Below are 21,627 nucleotides of genomic sequence, written 5' to 3' on the forward strand. Positions count from 1 at the left end.
AACTAGTGGTCCGCTCCGGCTTCGCCCGTGGTAGGTACATATTTAGTATCCTATGTCCTTCTCCTAGCTCTAAACTACCTCCCTGCCAATTTTCAGCTAAATCGGTTAAGCTGTTCTTGAGTTATAAGTGGAGTAACTAACACGACTTTTTTTTATATTATATTCTTCAACTTTTTGGTTAATACATACATTTAATATTTACAACAATACCTCATACTACAACCACATATAATTTCTCCAGCCCATAATGTAATGATAGTACAGCAATAAATTAATAAATATCAATAGATAAAAAGTATCTACCTATTCCATCATAACAATAATTATTATATCAACATTAACCCACTCTAAAACTACATACAGATAGAACAGAAATGTAAACTTTTAAATTAACTCTACGTAAACCGATTAAAAGGTTAATTCAAACCTATCAAACTAAAGTTCAAATACCTCTTGAAGCCCGTGCAATTCAAATAAAGTTTTATTTTGGCTTCATCTAGAGTTACTTTAAAATTGCTCCAGCATTTTTAGATTAAGTGACGCCCTGAAAAGTACCATAGATCCAGCTATTATTTTTAAATAAAGCCTTTAAGCGATATATTCTTTGAGGATAAGTACCTCATTTCAGAATATAACGCGATATTCAGCTCGCGTGCCGACGAGCGTCTCGATCGATAGCCTCCGACCTCGTATAACATCGCACACTGCTGTTAGCGTCTGCTTCACGTTTAAAGGAATGACTTCAAATACATCGAAACCCAAATTAAACACAGGACATTTAACCAATTATTAAACAGTAAAACAATTCGTGCATCGGATACGAGCTGAATAATAACAATCGATTATTGACCCGATTGCTGCAGCCGGAAAGCCTTTTTAACGTGTCACTGCATTTGCGGATTTGTCTTTGAAATCCTATTCTGCAATCGTTTATTAGGACATCGCTTTTAATGTAGGTATTATTTCTCTATAATCAAAGGTTACCCTACATAAAGCATAACTACATATTTTAAACTTTAAAAATAAAATTACAAACAAACATTGTTGTCTTTCTCCGTTCGATTTTACAGTTAATTTATTCTAAAGTATCTAAGCTTTTGTCATGTAAAGCTCTATTGGTATTTTCTATTCTAATTTGAACTACCAGACTCACAAGTTGTATTGAACCAACAATCAAATACCGTTGGTGTTCATACAGTAGATGCATAATGTATACGCTTAAACACATATTTGGCAGAATACCTACTTATAGAAACAGAATGACTTTGATTCCATGGTGATAATTGGATTGATAAATTAAATAAATAAAGCTAGTGTCACATCACTCATTGAAATTACATAAGAATTGCATTTTTTGTAAACTGACAACAAATATAATATCTATGTACATAATACCAAGGATTGGAAAGGGCAAACAGCCAAACAATTTATCATTTTCAATATCATATGTGCGCCGATTGACTGATAAATAACACTACTTAAAGCACATATACTATATCATTTAGAACGTATGCAACACATTACACATTTATATGTTGTATTTATTCCCCGTTTAAAATTATTATTTTAAAAATTAATTGTGTTCAGATATTTACATGGGGGGCAAGTATCTCGCCTCGCGGCGGTGTGAAAAAAAAACTCCGGCTGAGTGGCCAGACGGCCGGAGTCTAGGGCGACTGAGTGAGGAACCTTCGGACTATCCGAGCGTTATCCAGAAGGACTGCCCGCTGTATCCCCACTGTCATGGGCTTTACCGGTAAATCCAACCTCCTTAAATATTGTTTTAAGGAGGCAGGAACCAGCCCATTGGTGGACACAACTATAGGGATTATCTCGGCAGACACACCGCCCCACATCTCGACAACCTCGTGCGCCAGATCCAGATATTTGAGCCGTTTATCTGACTCGGCCTTAACAAGATTGTCGTCATGTGGAATAGTGATGTCTACCAAGAAAATCCTAGAAGTTGCTCGGTCCATCACCACAATATCAGGTCTATTCGCTAGAATAGTCCTGTCTGTGATGATGGGCCGATCCCAGTACAACTTGGCACGGTTATTTTCCAGGACTGGCTCCGGCGCGTACTTGTAGTAAGGCACTTTTCCTTCAAGAAGGCCATACTTCAGAGCGAGCTCTTGGTGGATAATCCTGGCTGCTAGGTTGTGCCTGTGCAAATACTCAGAGTTGGCAAGCATGGAACAACCGGAAGTAACATGTCGGAGAGTTTCTCCAGGACGGTGACACATACGACATAAGTCCTGGGTCCCGTCCTTTATGATGTACTTCCGATAATTGTTCGTCTTAACCACCTGATCCTGTATCGCACAGACAAAACCCTCGGTTTCCCCAAAGAGGTCACCGAAACGCAGCCAGTGCACGGAGGACAAGAAATCTACGTGAGGTTCATGTAGACTCCTGTGAAACCTACCGTGTAGCTCTTTCTCTTTCCATATGGCCTCCCTGTCGGAAATGCTGAGTACCGTCGGCTTTTGCCAGTCCTGTTTGGCCAGGGATAGGGGAGTGAGTCCTTTGTCACATTCTATGACTTCAGCATGGATTGCATGACCAACCTTTGAGAGGAAATAGTCTCGGAGTTTGCATATCTCACGATTATGCAGCGATTGGGCACTTAACATGCCACGACCACCACACTTTCGAGGGATATACAGCCTCATCACTGACGATTTCGGGTGATGCAACCGATGCAGAGTCATAGTTGTGCGGACTTTCCGATCCAGGGCGTTGAGTTCGGTCTGAGTCCACTTGAGTACGCCAAATGTGTACAGGAGAACGGGCATGACCCAGGTATTGAACGCTCGTATCTTGTTCACGCCCGACAAATAGCTGTTAAAGACTTTTGTCATGCGTTCACAAAATACTTCGACAACATCCTGTTTCACACCCGTCCCCTCCACACATATATTCTGTGACATACCCAAGTACCGGTAAGTTTCAGCTTCTGTAAGTACCCTAAGATGGGCCGCGCCAGATGGTGTTATGTCATCAGACGCGGTTACTTTACCCCGCTCCACATGCAGAACCGCACACTTATCCACCCCAAGTTCCATGCCAATGGAGCTGCTAAAATCACACGTGATATTTAGCAGCTCCGTTAACCTGGACCTATTAGGGGCAAATAATTTGAGATCATCCATGTAGAGCAGATGGCTAAGTCTTAGACCACCTCTGCGAAGCTGAAATCCGGACCCTAATCTCTCCAGCAAATAGCTTAGAGGGTTTAGTGCCAGGCAAAACCACAGAGGACTCAGGCAATCGCCCTGGAAAATACCCCGCCGTATCCTTATACGGTCTTCCGCGTCAGACAGCCGCTCACCTCGGAGACAAAGCATCGTACTCCATTGCCCCATACATGTTCCGAGAAGCCCTCGGATCGAAGGATCGATCTTATAAAGTTCCAGGACTCTCGTTAACCATGTATGGGGGACCGAGTCAAATGCTTTTTTATAGTCGATCCAGGCGGCAGATAAATTGCGTCTGTTACGCTTGACCTGCTGACCAATAACCGTGTCAATCAGGAGAAGCTCCTTAGTTCCACGACCACCCGCCCGACATCCGTTCTGTGTGTCTGCCAGAATTCTATTGCCATCTATATGCTTGGCAATTTTGGCGGCCAGTACAGATGTCAGTGCCTTGTAGATGGTGGACAGGCACGTGATGGGGCGGTATTGAGACGGGTCAGCGGAGCGGTTGGATTTAGGAGCTAGATAAGTGACCCCAGTAGTAAGGAAGTTTGGAAGCAAGCGGTGCTCAATCGCTTCTCCAAATTGGCGGGCTAAGGTAGCATGGCATGCGTTGAACCCTTTCAGCCAGTAGGTCTGAAGTCCGTCTACCCCTGGAGTTTTCCAGTTCAGGCATTTTCGGACTGCTGCGCTGATGTCGTCTTTTGTGACAACAACAGGGTCCATGGGTGGTAAGGTTGCGCACGCTTCCTCCAGCTCCGTCATCCAAGCACCTTCGACGTGCTCAGCAGCATGAGACCATATTCCACGCCAAAAGGCAATCAGGTCCGCCTTTTCGGGTTGTGGCTCCGTGTGTGCTTGCCGAGCCCCAGATTGAAGGTACTTGTAGAACTTCCTTTGATCACTTTCGAAGAGACGATTCTCACGGTGCCTCCTTGTTGTTTCGGAGTACCGTCTTATGCGTTTGCCCCAAGCTGCGACCTGCTGTTTCAGGGTGTCGATGCGCACAGTCACTATTCGCAATAGTTCTGCCTGGGGCAGATTGTGAGATATCTCACTGATTGCAGACCTGACAAAGCGCATCACTCGCGGTCTTGTGTTACCAGACCTGAAAGCAGTAAGCTTACCGATGAGGACTCTGGCATTAGCGATTCGAGCTTCGATACGACGCTTCCAAGCAGGAGTCGTACGTCGCTGCGGAGATCCTCTTCCCGTATTCGAGAAGTTAATCCCCACCGCTCGACACACGACTACGGCCGCAGCGTATAGTATCGATCCCGTATCACCAATGTCAGTACTGGTTTCCAAATATGGTGGCAGTAGTTTATTAACGGTCTCAACGGCAAGTCTGGTCGACGCTCTATAGGGAACGCGAGGAAGCTGGGAGCGCTGCTCAACCGGTATTCCTCGGTAATGAGAGATCGTCTCCTCAAGCTCTCTCCTGATTTTTTCTATGTCCTGGGCAGCTATTTCCTCAGTTTCCTCCGCTCCGATCGCATTGGTCTCCACCCCGGTGTTCTCCTCAAAAAGGACTGACACATCGGGTGGGTCATCAACGCGCGTCGGTTCAGGGGCTTCCGCGGAAACAGCCGCACATCCTAGTTGTTCGAGTTCGGAGGCGCTAAAGATGTTCCTGCGCAAGATATATCGAACTCGGTCCACCAGATTTTGTTCAGTGAGGGTGATGTTGGGTTCCAAGGTGTTGAATTCGCGGAGCAGTCTCACTCGGTATCCAGTCCGGTTGGTTTCACCCTCAGTCGCCCTATAATATGCTCGCATGGCATTTTTATTCTGGTCTACTGACCATCTCATGCGAGTCTTTCTGTTTCCACCAGTAGCGGACTCCACATGCTGGGTCGTTGCCGGCCCTGCTGTCGTCAAGCTAACTGGTGGGGATGGTGGGTTCGACCGACCAGGTGGTCGGGTCGGTCGGCGGGATTGGCTGGCGTCCCGCATGCTGCCGCGCCCAGCGCCAGCTCCAGGCGCGCCCTGGCGACCCCCAGGAAGCGGCCCTGATCGTATTCTATTGTCTGCCATCCATTAACCAGGCTTTATACACTCGAGGGTCGCCCATTTCCCCGAGGAAACCGTTAATTGCATATATTTTTAGTACCCTATGTACTCCCCAGCTGAAGCACGGTTTGCACACTTGCTGGGAATGGGTACTGACTGGCTGCACGGGTTGGATAACTACTGTCACACAGTTATCCAGCCCGTGGGCGGTGGGGTCGTCACATCCCTACGCCATATTTACATTATTTTTAATTGATTATAATTTACCACATACAATATTTTTTTTTAATAGTTACTTCGATAAAATTTATTTAATAATTACAAATCAAACATCATCATAGAAAAATCGGAAGGGAATGAACCAACCATGACTTGTCTGTTTATTCAATCCGAAGTAATCTATGAGCATGGCGCACGTGTGGCGCGCATATGCGCCGGCCGGCCCTACCGCTCTCATTGTTTGGAATTTCACATTCAATATGGTGCGTAAATATTTCGACAAAGCTGTAAAGGCGAGCTAATAAAAGAGGAACAGATCCCACAGTACCATTTCTAAGAATAAAGATCGAGATTTCATTTTAATATTTTTTACGCGATTTGGTATTATTTGTCATATCAAGATTACGTAAAACAAAAGATTATTTCTTACTCGTTTTGTTATGGAGATGTGCGGGCGTGGCTCAAAGTTAGAGCTATACGCATAATGTCGGGAACAAAAAGCCGGCAAAATAAGGGAGCTGGATTCATCGCACACGTGCATCCGCTTGAAACAGTGCAGTTATTTTTTGAAAATGTATCATTTAACAGCGATGAGTGAATTATCACAGCTTCCCCGATTTTTATAGTAAGTGTTACAATATAAAAATAAACTTCTAATATAATAATATAATTTTTATCATAATATCGTAGCTAGTAGTAGGTGCATCTTATTCTGTAAACCAAATTTTCAATGGATAGCCAATTATTAAGAAATGCATAATAAAACAATCAATACATTATCGTATAAGGTTTTAGAAAAGATAATTTACCTGTTAATAATATAAGATTTAAGAAGTTGGACATCGCTATAATATAAAAAGGACGGTCATTAACGGAATATATCATTATCTCCATTTATAGCCGTAAGATAAACATTATCCCCTCGCCGGCCATCACGGCTTAATTATGATATCAAAAGCTGCCTCGTCAGTCAGAACCCAGCACGTGCATTCTTTCTCTCTCCGACACAGGCCGAGCTATCCGAATTGCATCTCTAGCATCGGCGATTAAACACGACTCTATGCATGGTCTCGTATTTTATTATACGTCCTGTTGTTCCTCAATGACGTCCAGGATCGTAAATGACTACACTTAATTCAGATTTGAAAGCGACGATGACAGGCTAAAATACAACATGAATATACCTTTGTAAAACATAAGCCTCAATGCATAAAGCACTCTCTACTATTAGAAAATGTCGGCGCTATTATATTTGAATGCCAATCTATCAATCAGTACGGTGTTTAAAATGCTTTGTGGATTGCGTAGTAAAGATACAAGATTGAACCGTGAGAACGTCGAATTCGCTTCGGAAGCAGCATCTTGCACGCAAATGAAGTGCAATTTTCTCCGAGTCTGAGATTGAAGTTGAGTTTCTGCCGGGAAGTGTTTTAATAAGAAAACTAAGGAAACGGTCGGGAATGAAGCTTAAATTTATATTCATTTGTTGAGCCAAAGTAAAATCATTAATCGTAGCACAACGATGATTTCAAAATAAATAGGTGTAATTGAAATTATTATTCTTTGGTCTCTATGCCTTAACTAATATTTAATAAGGTAGGAAGATATTTTAAAGTATCCATGAACAAAAATTTTCGATATAATATTGCAAGACTGTATGAATTCACCAAATAATAATTTAGTTCAGATACATTATTAAAGAACAAAAATTAATTATGATTGTATCTTTTTTCATTTATTTATGTCTTAATTATGTAGCAGGAGCATTGCAATGACGGGTAAATTACTATTTCATTTCAAATGCCATTGATTTTGTGAAATGAATCACCATATTATTATAACGCTATTATTCATCTAACCCGAATCCCTACTCATATTTATGTATAGGTATTTGATTATATTTTGCCCGTATTCCTCTAACTCGTCGCCGAAGTGTGACGACCACTGACAGTGCTATATCGCAGCAGTCATCAACTTTCGCAATCGGAAGTGTTTATAATCATTGCTCACGAACCAGGCAAATCGTTGACGCACGACAAGAACCCGTTAACAGTTATACGTTTTTATCAACCTGCCATCAAAACCATCATTCAAAAATACAAACATTAGTAGAAACATACTTTAATGTTTAGGTAATTGCAATGCTACATTACCTATTTGATATTTATCGGGGAAAATTATCCGATTATCCAACGATTAGGCATATTATCTCTATAGGTACTACACCATTCGAACAGAATAACTGCGTTAAAAACAACCGACTTCAAACTTGCACTTGCAACATTTACAAATACAGACAAAAATGCTCATAAAATAAAAACTACTGGGCCTATCCGAATAAAATTTTTATGGGACCAATTCGACACCATCCCGCATCGAACAAAAAAAGAATTACGTAAATCGGTTCAGAAACCACGGAGTAATCGGTGTACATACATAAAAAAAAAAAAAAAACATACCGGCCGAATTGATAACCTCCTCCTTTTTTTTTGAAGTCGGTTAATAAATGGTTACTCAATTATAAAGTTGCATGCAATCGCCCCATATAAGTTGTATCGACACGATATATTCAAGGGAGCAAAGTTTAATTATTATTTACCACAGTATTTCCCAAAGGAACGGTCTACCGGCGCTTGCAAGCCCAAAGCTGCACTAAATCTTAATAAAGTACGTAACAATTTTCCCGTAATACCACATGCTAGTGCTAATAAATTACATATACGAAGCAATATACCATGTGTTTACCTATAACAAAGACATCCCTCGTATATCGTTTAGAGCCTACATTTTTATTTGGGCGTTACGAGACATGATATTATTATTCAAAATAATTACAAGTAAAAACTTTCAAAGCATTTAAAACGGTAACGTACATCAGTGTTACTATGAAACATCTCTGAAACGCTTTGAAAGCAACACGTAAGGCTAAATCAGTCTATAATTAGACAGACGAATGTTTTGGTTGTAACTTTCTAAGTAGACGAATACGCACGCCCTCTGTGACCCCGCGCATCTCAGAGAGGTGTACTTGACGGGAACTAAATGATACTCTCACCGTAATTACCTAGATATAATAACTTTAAACTTGTCTGAAATGAACGCAAACAAATTATAAAAGCGAAACTAATTAATGTGTACTAAAATTTCATTTCATACTATGATGAAGGTTATAAAATCAACTTTATTGCCATAATTAAAAAGTTGTTTAGCGAGTATTTTCTTGAAGCTTGCAATCTAGGCGTGAATGCTTAGGTACTCCGGTACTATCGAGCAAAAGGGGTGAATTGACGTGTGTAGTGAATGCCAATCAGGGTCGCGGAGAGCTCTCCAGTTACCATTGCAAACAGAACAATGCTATGTTAAGTGTGGTGTACATGCAAAAACCACGATTTCGTGTCCCCCACGTATAAGTACTCACGTCTCTTAGTTTGATGTACTCCATTACTTCTTATGAACTACTGTTCAAAACCAACTGAACATGTTTTAATTCTAGCAATAAACCTACGTAACAATCGTGAATATAAATGTTATTATTTCATATTGAGTTCGATGAAATCAAAATCAAAATTAATAAATAATAGTTTAGTAAACACTCTCAAAGCTCAAGAGACCGCTTGAACAACATGCGCTTCAAAGGTAAAATTAATTAGGCTAGAATTATAACTGTACTAATTGAACACTAGCAGTCGGAGTTTTACATGTAAAACAAGGTATGTAAGTATAATGGTTTGACTACAGCACGCAATAGGCATAATATAACATGTATAAGAATCGTGAACAACCAATGTATCGTTAGTTGTTTATACTCGGCGTGTAAAGCTTCTCGCTGGCATTTAGGGAGACGAGCAAATGACCGCAATCAAACCACAATCAGAGTGAAAGCCTTGAAGATGGGAGGATAGATCGACGATCACGCACTTTGCGTGAGCTATTTGCATCTGATATCATGTTAAACATCGCTAACTACGCTTGTCTTATAATAATTCTGCACGAAATTACAAAACAACAATGAAACAAAACGGACATGACATGAAATTTGATAGTGTAGATATACTTACTGATACTACAAAGTATTTAACTTATCTTTAATTTTCTTGTACTACATTCAAAGTAAATTGTAGAGTAGCGTAATAATCACTGATTAAATATTTACAGCTATGTTACATATTAATTTAAACTTTAAAAATACTTGTACTCTGCAAACAACGCAAAAGCACACTCGAAACCTAACTATACCAATAAGTACGTCCCGTGTGCTAAGCAAATACTTGAGCATGGGGTTAAAAATGGAGCGGTCAAACATTCTCACGATGGACAGGGCTAAAAATAATGTGTAGCCTTTGCTTGTTATATTCAAGAGGAAATTAAATACTTACCTCTAAAAATAAAGATTTTACAGATTATTGTTATTTAAAAATTAAAATCATAACCTAGATTTTTAACAAGCATATGATTTTGTATGTTAAAGTTAGTTGTTATAAGTAAGTAGGTATTTCATTTAATTTTCATAAAAAACGTAACATTTTTTTTAACGAATCATGTGTAGAACATTTAAAACACGTAGTAAGTAGCGCGATTAAGAGAAGAGGATTTTGTGTGCACTCTACGTAAAAATAAATTAATTGTGTGCACTCTACGTAAAAATAAATTAAAAACAGCGTACTGCATCTGAACATTAATCAATTGATCAAGTTAGGTAGACATAAGTAAGAAAAATCCCTCAACTTTCCTAATCTCTAGAGGGCCGTATTGAGGGTAGTTTTATTCAGATAAATAGCAAGGGTGAGTAATTTAATTACGAAATACAGTGACGCACAATACATTACAAAAAGTATGACATTATCGTGTGTAGTACATAGAAGCCCGTTCCCATGCATATGTATAATATCTAGACTGTTAACTACAATTAGCTGTGATGCGCATCCTAATAAACGAGAGGCATAAGAGCAAAAAATCGGTCACCAGATGTGTCGGTCGGGGTCGAGCATAGGAAGTGCGCATACGTAATTGCGGCCAGTGGTCACAATGAGGGGAATTGTCCCGTACCGATTATTGTGCGACCAACGCCCGCACCCATTGCCATTGATTGAATGAATGAGTAAATTTAACAAACAGTACTGCACAAACGGACCGTAACCGTTTTGCGAGCATTCAGTGTCCGAACTACGAACCTTCATTGCCACATAGTTTCAAATGTTACACATGATATGGCTCTGATGTATTGGTCCAGTAGAGTAATGGTTGAAACAAATTATTATATAACTGATATCAGATATTCTTAACTGTTTACGTTATAAGAAGATGAGATCGTATATTTAATTATTTATCGTTTGAGTTGTACGTACCAATGTAACACACATGGATGATGGACCCAACATCATCGTCTTCAAAATCATCTTAAAAATATGCATTATAGAATAGGATATGTTACATATTAAAATGTAAATATTATAAAAACTTATCGGCATGTAATATTGGTAAACCTAAATGTGGATTGCGGATACATGAAATTAACGTTTAATTGTACAGCAGAATAATCAGAAACCATATAGGTACCTATACATTATATGTATCTATTCCTTTATTGTTTGTTCATCAAGTCCCTTTCAAAAACCTGTCTCATCAATATTAAAAATCAATTTAAATAGAGCAAACAATCGAGATAACGCCATACCTGCAAATGTATTGAAAGAGATTCAGAAACAAGATCAAAGCACTTGTCGATCGCTAACTCAAAGAGCGTATAGGATGATACAGGGCACGAATAGAGGATTAATTTACCAACAGAATATATCTTCCTATATACATTATACATATATGTAGTATATACGTATACATAAAGGCACTTTGATGAGATTGCGTCGCATACCAGGTATTAAGCGCTTTGTCATTTTTCTGAGTAAAAGCACATTGCTGTGTGTGTTCTTTTGAATTGAAAGCAATTTAATTTTATAGAAATACTTGTGAAATTGAAAATTAAATGTCAAAGAAAAGCTCTACGTCCGCGTCCGTCGCAAGAAACAACAAGCAATTTTATTTTAGTTCTTTAAAACTCTATCTACGTAAAAATGTTAACAGCTTTTAAAATTAAATAGTTGAATATGATTATTTTAGAATTGCACACGGATTACATTTTAAATGTATTGTAATGTAAAATATTTGTAATGTTTCTATGTGATTGTATCATAAACTATTATAAGATTTAACCTCGAACTAGTGAAGACGCATCATTCGAGAAATGAAGGTTAATAAAGATTTGATATCCGAGTTAGATTAGAGTAATAGCCCGAAGACGGCCACCCACTAAGGATCATCTACTGGGAACGTATAATTAGGCAACGCGTTTTTATAGACGCATAATAATAATCGATACAGGGCTGCTAAGACACAATAACAATCGTTAATCATGAATACCAAATACATTTTATACATACAAGATTTAATAATGTTCCCGTCAAGATAGAGCCCGATCTCGTGTATTTTTAAACAAAATTAGACCTTGTCCTTCGCTAAATAAACATTATCACATTTAGGTTAGACCTATACTAAGCCCTTAGATAAATTGGGTTCTCTCTGGTTCATAATTACTAAACTTTCAAGGTATGTTTTAAGTCCGTTGCCGCGCTACTTTAACATCATATTGAAATAAATTAAAAATGTTTGGTATCAAAGTACGAGGTATCGACGCTATCGTTCTAGTTATAAAGTAATGTGGCATTCCATGACAAGATTGCATCGTGATCATGGGGGTTGGCGTAAAGAATCGACAAAACTGAGGCCGTGCGACAGGTCCCCGATTATCAACGCATTCAGCACGGTGGTCGCAACCTGTCGCATCCATTCTACGGCTAAGATTTATGACTTTTAATGGGAATTCCTAGCACACCTGTCTGTGTTCTCGTGCTACTGTTCATACAAAAGAACTGGGACACGCTATTAATGTCACATTCTATTGCTATTAAAGAAGCCATATAATAATCGGACTGCTACTATTATTTTGATTACGTTGTATGAGGTAAATCAATGTAGGTTAATTGTAAACGTGTATAATTAAAATTGTTCTGCTTTGATTGTAATGTGGTTGCAGTTATCATTACAGATTAATAGGTAAAGCTTATTGCGAATGAAAGATTAACATACACTAAATTGTTTATAAAATTAATACAAAACACGCTTTAGTCATCAAATAGGTCACATTTATGGTAAATATTAACCCAAAATTACATTAAACCAATAACATAACTTATCTCTATCATAGTTAAGACACTAATACAAGCAAATTATATCCAAATTTCAAACCAAAATACAAATACAAATTACCACTGATAGTTACTTTACAGTAATGTCTATCATAACAAGGCCCTTAGTGAACTTTTAATAACGCATTAAAACTTGAGTGTATAATCAACGTCTTCACAAACTAAGCTTTCTTGGCAATAACTTTTCTCGCCTCGTTCTAGTTTCAGCAATAATATTGTCATAAATAAAATCTCGTTTTAATCGGTCCTATAATATGTTTCTCTTATGAATATTGACTAAGAAATATAAAATATTAAAAAACGTATGGAATAATTTTATATCTTTAATATCTTTAGTCATAAGATGAAATCTAGTTAAACATATCTTTGTATTGTAATTTAAACTAGAAGGAGGTGAACTAGGGAATTGAAAATCGTACGAGGAAATGACATGCATCTCAGATGATGTTAATTGCGGGCGGAAAGTTAGTAGGTACCTACACCTATATTATGTATCAAAAAAAAGTTAGATCGATGAAATCTAAAAAATGAAAACAAAACCATGATCCAAAATCTCATCTCTCGTTCACTAATACAATAGATATAAACTGTATAAATAAAATAGATTATACGTAATATACGATAGACCTAATGTAGGTATATCATTATGCATGACTGATGGATGCACCGAAGATTGCGTCGCAGAGGGACTCTATAACCTGACGCACAATAAAACGGTTGAGTGGGCAATTCGATACGACAGGTGTTAGTCACGAGTAAGTTATTAAAGCTCAAGGGTTATATTAGAACTTGGTGTTCAATTACATTTGGAAAATATACACTCGTTTATGAGATACAGTTTGTGAGTAAAAATTTTTAGGTAATACTAGCGGTCCGCCCCGGCTTCGCCCGTGGTACATATTTACGTTTTCTCTACATAAAAACCATCCTCGTACTTAAAGGAATATAATAAAAAAAGAATTATCGAAATCGGTTCAGCCGTTCTCGAGTTATGCGCTTACCAACACATTTTGCGATTCATTTTTATATATAAGATAAGTGATTATTAATTGCATATGAAATGTTTTCGAGACAAAAAAATTCTCTTTAACCCTACTAATTTTTGTGAGGGTTGGATTGATATTGGCAAAGTTTCATTACTTGATGATCAAGATTCACTCATTACATTTAAAAAATTATACACTAACGCATTTCTATGATACAGAGAAAATAGTATTTGATTGTATGCAAGTGTGTTTGTAATAAATAAACTTAAATAGTAATTAACCGATTGAAAAAAATATTTTGATTTCTTCAGCGACATAGGAACGCATTTTTTATTTTGTGTTCATTCTGTGAGTCAACCAGGAACGGAGCTTGGGCAAGCGCGTAATATTAAATAGGCATATAAATATTGATTATCTCTAATATTTCTTCTTCTTCTTTTTCGTTTTGTTCTATAATAAAACGAAAAAGAAGAAGAAATATTCTAATAAAAACAGTAATATAAAAATAACTTACCTCCATTTCCAGCATTTGTGATGGTAACCCAAAAGTCGATAGTCTTCTCGGGCCCGAGTTCCTCAAAGTCCCACTTCTTTTTAACTTTTACAACACCACTAGGTTCCACTGTAACCCACGGATTTTCATCACGAATTTTAAATGTTTCACGATCAGTTTCTTTTTCAAGTGTAAAGACTGCACGTCCCTCAACTTCACCGTCACCTTCTGTGAATTCTATGCGTTTCGTAGGACGAACGGCTCTAGTAACACGTCGTTTCTCTCGATGAAGTGCAGGTAAATCTTTTCGCTCCCGAATAATGAACTCTAGGAATACCTGAGCTGGCTTACTTTTCCTAGAGGGAGTACCGGTATCATGGGCAAGTATCAACAATTCTGCTTCATAGCTGTCGGGTTCGCCAGCAAGAATCAATTCGCCAGTTTGAGGTACAATCACAGCCAGATTTGTAGGTGTTTTTATAGAATAGTAAACTCGATCGCCATCTGCATCGTAAGCATGAACTGTACCAATATTCGAAAATCTTTGCCAATGTGCAGTTCCATTATTAAGGTTCTTGTCTAGAGTTCCATTTACAGCGAAATAGTATATTTCCTGTTCAAATAAGGGCTCATGATCGTTTTCATTTAAGACTGTGATTGAAACTGGTAAACTAGCCTTACTTGCTCCGTGCAAATCGGTGGCTTGGATAACAATATTATAGGAATTCTTCGTTTCAGCATCTAATGTATGAAGCGCAACTAATTCTACATCTCCTTCCGTTACTACAGATTTTAGATTATAATTTTGATTGTTATCCTTTTCTCGTAGAGCAAAAATGGAATCTTCATTGCCTTTTATAATTTTATATGCTATGGGCCCAATATTAACAAGAGCTGTAGCTCGTATCGGAGGCAGGTCCACTACAGATCGTTCAGGTGCATTTTCTGGAATCTCTCCATGCAATCCATTAATAGTAGAGAAACTAAGCATTTTCTTTCGATCCATAACAAATAAGTGTAATGAATGAGCTGAACTACTATATGGTGTACTTTCCAATATAGCGAGATTCAATGGTTGATTCAAAAGAGGTCCAAGGTCAGCTGTAGTCATTAGTAGGCCATCGTCCAAAAGCGTGAAGTATGAAGTGTACTCGGGATCCAGCAGGGTATATCTAGAATGGTTCCCGGCAAAATGGCGTACGGCGTGACCAGGGCGAACATCGTGCGGCAGGAGGATAAGCGCGCTAGACTCTAGCACTATGCTGAGGATACAGAGCAGCGCCCCTCGGGCCCCTACTATGCGCCCCATTGCTCTTTTAGAAGACTTCAAACTTATCCCAACATTTCCACCTATAAAAAGAAAAAAATATCTAAGCAATCCCATTTTCATTGTACAAATTATACCCATCTAAGTGCTGATATTATTCGCTAACGCCTAACAGTGAAATGCGAAGTATATGTATAATTAAGTTTACATTTGGCACGCATGCATCTTTATATTACTATACAAGTGAACTTTTAAAGATCTTAAATATATAATTGCATCATACATAGGTACCTACTATTGTATTCAATTTAATACTGTCTTAAAATGTTATTTCGTAGACCGTATTTGTCATATATTCTTATTTCTATAATATAGTACGTAAAGATTGTAAACAAGTGGGTAATAACTTTAATTAATGTTAAAAGAGACCGAGAGAAATGTGTAATGGCAAATAAAAGCGCAAGACACAGTTGTCGGCGACGACATCGGCGTAGGGCGGCACACATGCAGAGCTTTATTTAGGCGGCTGGCGGCAACGCCGGCGTCTCGCGACCCGCCGTCGCCGATCAATACCCCCTTTTGCGCCGCCGCGTGACGTTTCGCGAACGAATCTAAACTGTATGCGCCCCTGTTCACGACACACCATCAAATATTCACATATTTTAATAAAGAACGCGTAAGCTATTTCTGCCAATCTACACTACACTGGACGTAAGTGTTTCGCACTATAATAAATGAATTGCTTGATTAAAATTTATGTAGCTCCAGAAACACGAATCGAGCAGTCCGATTATATCATATTTCATTTCAGATGGGAACACTTTTACTTTATAATTAACCACCACGAAAATTTAATCAATGGCAATTAGATTTGACACAATATAATTACATATTTAAATTTGCTAATGGGTATAGGTACAACAAACATGTGTGCCAAATGTAAACAAAATATTAATTTCGACTTTTCCTTTCCACATTTTCTTTATCACACGTAATTCCATTAGCAAGGGTTTATCAAAACATTTTTCACTTATCACAGAAATACATACATATGGTTAAAAGTTTATAATGATTTGTGATCGATGTGATCGTATCGAGCGATTCGACGGCTGACAGCAACCAAACGCGAGGGGCGTCAGAATGCGACTGGATGGTGGAAAAGTGAAGTTGTAGCGCGCGCGTATCGAGCGCACTTCGCCCGTAACACCCCCGCCTTGCCGAAGCCACCCCTATTCCAGCACGCTATAGAGTTATAATAAACCTATAGAAACCTATAGGATAAGAATGCCGCGATCTACTGATCGTACTGGTTTCTTTAATTCGAAAAATAATTAACTGCTAATAAATGATGTATAGCAACCATAGCAACCCGTTTATTTTATAAAAATAATTATACATAAATGGTCTCTATCTACTTTTCTTATCCTAGTATGTACCTAGTTGTACCTAGTATGGAAATCGATGCATAAATTTTAATTTAAAAAATGGAAATCGTAGGCTTAAATAAATTGTGTATCCGATCCGTACCACATTTTTACAACTTGTAACTAAAGATCATACCTACGCCATGGACGTATAAAAAAAGACGGACGCCGTATTACGAACAAACAACGTGAAGCCACCATAGTAAGCTAGCGATTGTGTAAAGACAATAAACACGCACACACTCTCACCATAGTAAGCTAGTCGGCCGCCATTACGTCGTGAACTACCGACTGATTAACTGCGTCACTGTTTCACAAAAAATATTTAAAATGCCGTCTTGCGTGGTTAAATGGTGTCGCAACAGTACAATTTTAAATAACAAAACACAAGGGATTACATTCCACAGGGAAGCAAGTTATTTCTTTTATGTTTTAATGACAAAATTATTACGGCAAAATTTATAGAAAAAAATACAGCCGCCATTGTCCTCAGGAAAGCTGTTGCCATGGCAACATGGCACACACACATGGATGTTTCGCCGCCATTACTAGATGTTTAGGCGATATACCGTCCGTCTTTTTTTATACGTCCATGACCTACGCATAGTACGAGCACAGTACGAGCACGCCTTGATAATCTAAAACTTTAGACTATTATAATAACAATGGTCAATGGCCAATGCCTATAATGTCGTATTATGTCTTTCCCATGTAGGTACAATGTCGCTTGAAAAAACCATATTTATACCTAAGTACCTACTTAATAAAATATCTTAAATTGTGGACTTATATAATGTCCATAACTCATTGAAATTGACGAAATAATGTCTATAACATTTGCTTGCAATTTAATGCATTATTTTTCAGAAAAGTATTGTGAGGAGACCATGGACGAGACATTATTTTTCCTGTTTCAGGTTTCCCAAACGACCATCGGTGCAGTTTGCGTCTTCGCCATTTTTTCGGGTCTTCGTGTAGGCACAGAATAATAACTAGTCGCTAGGTAACTACTGTGTAGTATTTAAATAAACTGAAACTAATCTTACATAATAATAATTTATTATTATCGAATTAAACGATTTCATGTCGACAGTTTAATATCTACCGAAAAATCAGTATGTTACGATTCATCAGATTTCCGATTCACCAAATTTCGACTGATTACGGGTTTCGCGGGCATCAATCTCTCGATATTAAATGAAACCAATAATGTAACGGTTTTTACAATTTTACGGTGACATACCTATCATACGATAACGGATAACCGTACTTACGGTTAGTAACATTATGAGACGTTCTATGAATTATTAGCTTACGATCATTGCTTACGATAAGAAAATTTAAATCGCGCGTTTCGGCGTCGCATCGTTCGATAGAAAAAATTGTCCATTAATTGAAAGTGTGTAAATAATTGAATTTATTAATTAATCGTATTAATACTACCAAGGTATAGTTACTTACTTAATTTTTATTAATAATATATTATACAACTTGTACAACTGACTCAACACTATCTATCCCAGAACTCATCTCTCTACAAACGCCTTGTGCAGTACATACCTAACTAAATTGTTATAATCATACCGATAGTTGGTAAGTATATAAGTAATCAATTCTAGATATTACATTGTATAGTCAAGTTCATAATATAAAATAATTACCTACTTATTATGTTTGTTTATCTATACTAATATTATAAAGCTGAAGACTTTGTTTGTTTCTTTGAACGCGCTAATCTCAGAAAATACTGGTCATCAGCGTGATGATAAATAGACTATAGTTTTCCTCGATAAATGGGCTATCTAACACTGAAAGAATTTTTCAAATCGGACCAGTAGTTCCGGAGATTAGCGCGTTCAAACTCTTCAGCTTTATAATACATAGTAGTATGGATTTAATTATTTTCATGATTTGATTACTTACACAATACACAATTTAAAACCAAGTTGCGTGAAAATTTTTCTGGCGGGATTTGAACCCGCGTTTTTCTCCCGAGGTCTCTAGGGTCGCAAAAGATTTCTCATCTACCCTCATCTCAAAATTCAACTATTTTTAAGATCAATATTAAATGTAGGTAGGTATACATAAAAAATCCGTTTGGTTCACCATAAACACAATAAGGTACAGCTATGTAGCTGCATTCTTCATTTTATAAATTAAACAACAAAATTTATTTTAAACAATTATATTGAAACAATATAGACTAGTACAAAAATAGCCAAAGCTACAACGCTGAGCAAATTTATTTGTGACATATAAAAAGTAAATATGTATATAATATTCTATATTTAATTATAAAAAATTATTGTGTGCTTATTTAATAGGCGAATGCACTATGTGCAATATAGTCGTCTTTTGCCGTATACTAAATATTGTTAGGAAATTGTTTTGCAGCAATTGCTTTTATTGTCAGTTGTTTTCCTTGATGAATCCTCTGGAGATGACTCCTCATATCGTAAGATCTTGAAAAAGAGCGTCGACAAACAGGACATTGAGTTTTACCAGCATGTGAGTCTTTATGTAGGGTTAATGAAGTCGGGTGCTTAAAGCCTTTTGGACATAATTGACAGCGAAACTTGGCTAGATCCGATTCTGCAAAAATAATAATATATTATTTACTGAACAGTAGATAGACATTTAGATTTAGTCACATAGAAATTTAGTTTTGTTAACAACCAATAATATATTGTATGCCTATTAGACCGGTCAAGTTTTCTGAATGGCATCACAATAGTATGTTCTGACTGCATCTATTTTGAATCCAACAATTTTATTAATATTTTGTTATTGTGTTATATATAATAAGAAATGGTGAATACAGCTTAATTGAAACCAATTATTTAATTTCTCTCAAAGTTTGATTATCAAGCAGCATAATATTTGTTTATGGTATTGGTCACTTTTTGTTTATGGTATTCTTATCAAAACAACAATGTAATAAAATTATTGTTATATAAATAAAATACATTGATAACAATACCAATGAATCATAACGTGATAAAATTGGGAAGATAAAACCTATTATACCTATATAAACATGGGTCAATATTAACAAAATTGTAAAGATTTATATGTGATTGTGAATACAATTCAAAAAACCTGAATAGAGAAGAAATTTTTAACATTTGTTTGAAACACACAGACAAATATTTGTTGTGCTAATGTAATACATACACAACCCTTTGTTTTGTATTGAAACAGAAGGCCTCCGCTGAATATAGCAAGTCCATAGACTCACTTGATTTGCATTCAAAATAAACTTATGAGACGAACTTATGGCCTGTTTTTCACAAGTATAGAATAAGGGAATTACGCGTAACATGTACGTTTCTTCTTTATCTCTTACCTTGGGCAGCCTGGAAGAGATCGCTAGTAAGCGATAAGGCCGCCTAATGTACCTACCATATTAATCCTCTTTGTATAATTGTAAATATTACTTGGTGTGGTATATTAAATTGTTAAAAAAAAAGGGATAATTGTGTGTAGAAATAGTAATTTATATACTTAATAGAAATCTGATTGATAATCAGTGTTATCATGACATTATCTTAAGCCAGTAGGCAGTAAGTCATATTTAAGCTTAAGCTCTGCATTAAATTAGATTGATGAATGGTTTTTATAATCTGCTAACGCTTTAATGATCAAAATATATAACATGAACTTAAATGGAACAATTATACATACCTGAATTATTCCTCTCTGATAAATCCTCAGCTGATGTAGATTGAATGTCAATTTGCATTTCATCCCCAGGTGTGACAGAAGGTTTTACTTTCGGGTTACCTAATTCTTTATTTGCGTCCAATTGTAAATCAAGTCCATCATCATCCTGTTCAGTGGGTATTGGCAGTGGATTGCTTTGAACATTTTCATCTCTGCTAGGATGTAAAGTTGCTAAATTTATAGGTTCATCTACAGATGTCGCAACTGATGTCTCTGGTCTCGATTTTGTCAAATCTAAGGAAGCACTGTCAGAAATCTTTAGCTGATTCTTATAACCTTCATCTTCTAAATTATCAGTCAAACCCTTAACTTCTAGAAGTTCCGCTGTTATGAGAAATGATTCCAGCTGCTCTTGGAATATATTAACTTCACCGTGATACATAAAATTTATGATTGCGTTAAGATCATCGTATTTAAAATTTCTGAATATAATAACAGGATGTTGACATGGATTCTCTTTAAATATCTGCTTGAAATAGTTACTACATGCTGATAACAGCATTTTATGAGCCTTAATTTTACCACCATCACAACATAAGGTCACATCCACTAAATCATTCTCAAACCGTAAAGTATTAAAAGCTTCTGTAACGTGGCTAACATAATTATTCCATCGTAGTGAAAACTGTGGTGCATTATTCATTATTTACTCTTTTCATTTATCTTATGAAGATTAAAATAAAATGTCCGTTTCGTTTATACAGAAATCTTTGCAATTATTATAAATGGTGCCCTCAGTCTTGTGAAACTACTTTTTCTAATAAAATGTCAAAATCCAAAAAGTAAATTGATGTTTGTTGAAATCTCAAGTGTCAATGTGTCAATCAAATCTTTTCTGACATACAGTTTAAAAATCATTATGGCAGAGACGGCAAAGATTCATTGCTAAATATTTCTTTCATCTTATATTCGCCAACTTCACGGCACACTCTTACTGTTCTATGATTCGGCATGTTTGCTTCTCTTCGTCTATAAACTGAAAGAGATTTTCAGCAAAATTTGCTTCAATATTTCAAGTACTTTCCCTCCAGGGAATCCTCCGG

The 21,627-nt window shown here is 37.1% G+C and overlaps 2 protein-coding genes across 3 annotated transcripts in view; both read right to left on the reverse strand.

The window, feature by feature from the left end:
• Positions 1-16,556, reverse strand: part of CadN (neural cadherin) — a 234,427-nt gene extending 217,871 nt beyond the window's left edge. For both annotated transcript variants that reach the window (XM_089704877.1, XM_089704871.1), the window contains exons 1-2: positions 16,487-16,556; positions 14,192-15,520 (exon numbers count right to left, since the gene is read on the reverse strand). In XM_089704877.1, coding sequence (XP_089561003.1) covers positions 14,192-15,479 — 1,288 coding nt within the window. In that variant the 5' untranslated portion in view covers positions 15,480-15,520; positions 16,487-16,556. The remainder of the gene's footprint in view (positions 1-14,191; positions 15,521-16,486) is intronic.
• Positions 16,557-19,030: 2,474 nt separating this feature from the next.
• On the reverse strand, positions 19,031-21,381 carry LOC149490461 (uncharacterized). The gene is made up of 2 exons (XM_089704695.1): positions 20,546-21,381; positions 19,031-19,453 (listed from the first exon to the last, which is right to left on the reverse strand). The coding sequence occupies exons 1-2, from the start codon at positions 21,225-21,227 to the stop codon at positions 19,227-19,229; spliced, it is 909 nt and encodes a 302-aa protein (XP_089560821.1). The 5' UTR covers positions 21,228-21,381; the 3' UTR covers positions 19,031-19,226.
• Positions 21,382-21,627: the final 246 nt, after the last annotated feature.

This window comes from Colias philodice, chromosome 2 (assembly GCF_061535455.1).
Source record: "Colias philodice isolate Cphi_HAF_F1 chromosome 2, ilColPhil1 Martin Lab GWU primary, whole genome shotgun sequence".
Classification (NCBI taxonomy): domain Eukaryota; kingdom Metazoa; phylum Arthropoda; class Insecta; order Lepidoptera; family Pieridae; genus Colias; species Colias philodice.

What these genes read in the sequence shown, in the direction of transcription:
- LOC149490461 (XM_089704695.1), bottom strand. Translation starts at nt 21,227, where the DNA reads ATGAATAATGCACCACAGTTTTCACTACGATGGAATAATTATGTTAGC. An exon ending in ATCAGAGAGGAATAATTCAG is followed by an intron (nt 19,454 to 20,545) that starts GTATGTATAATT and finishes TTATTTTTGCAG; the next exon opens with AATCGGATCTAGCCAAGTTT.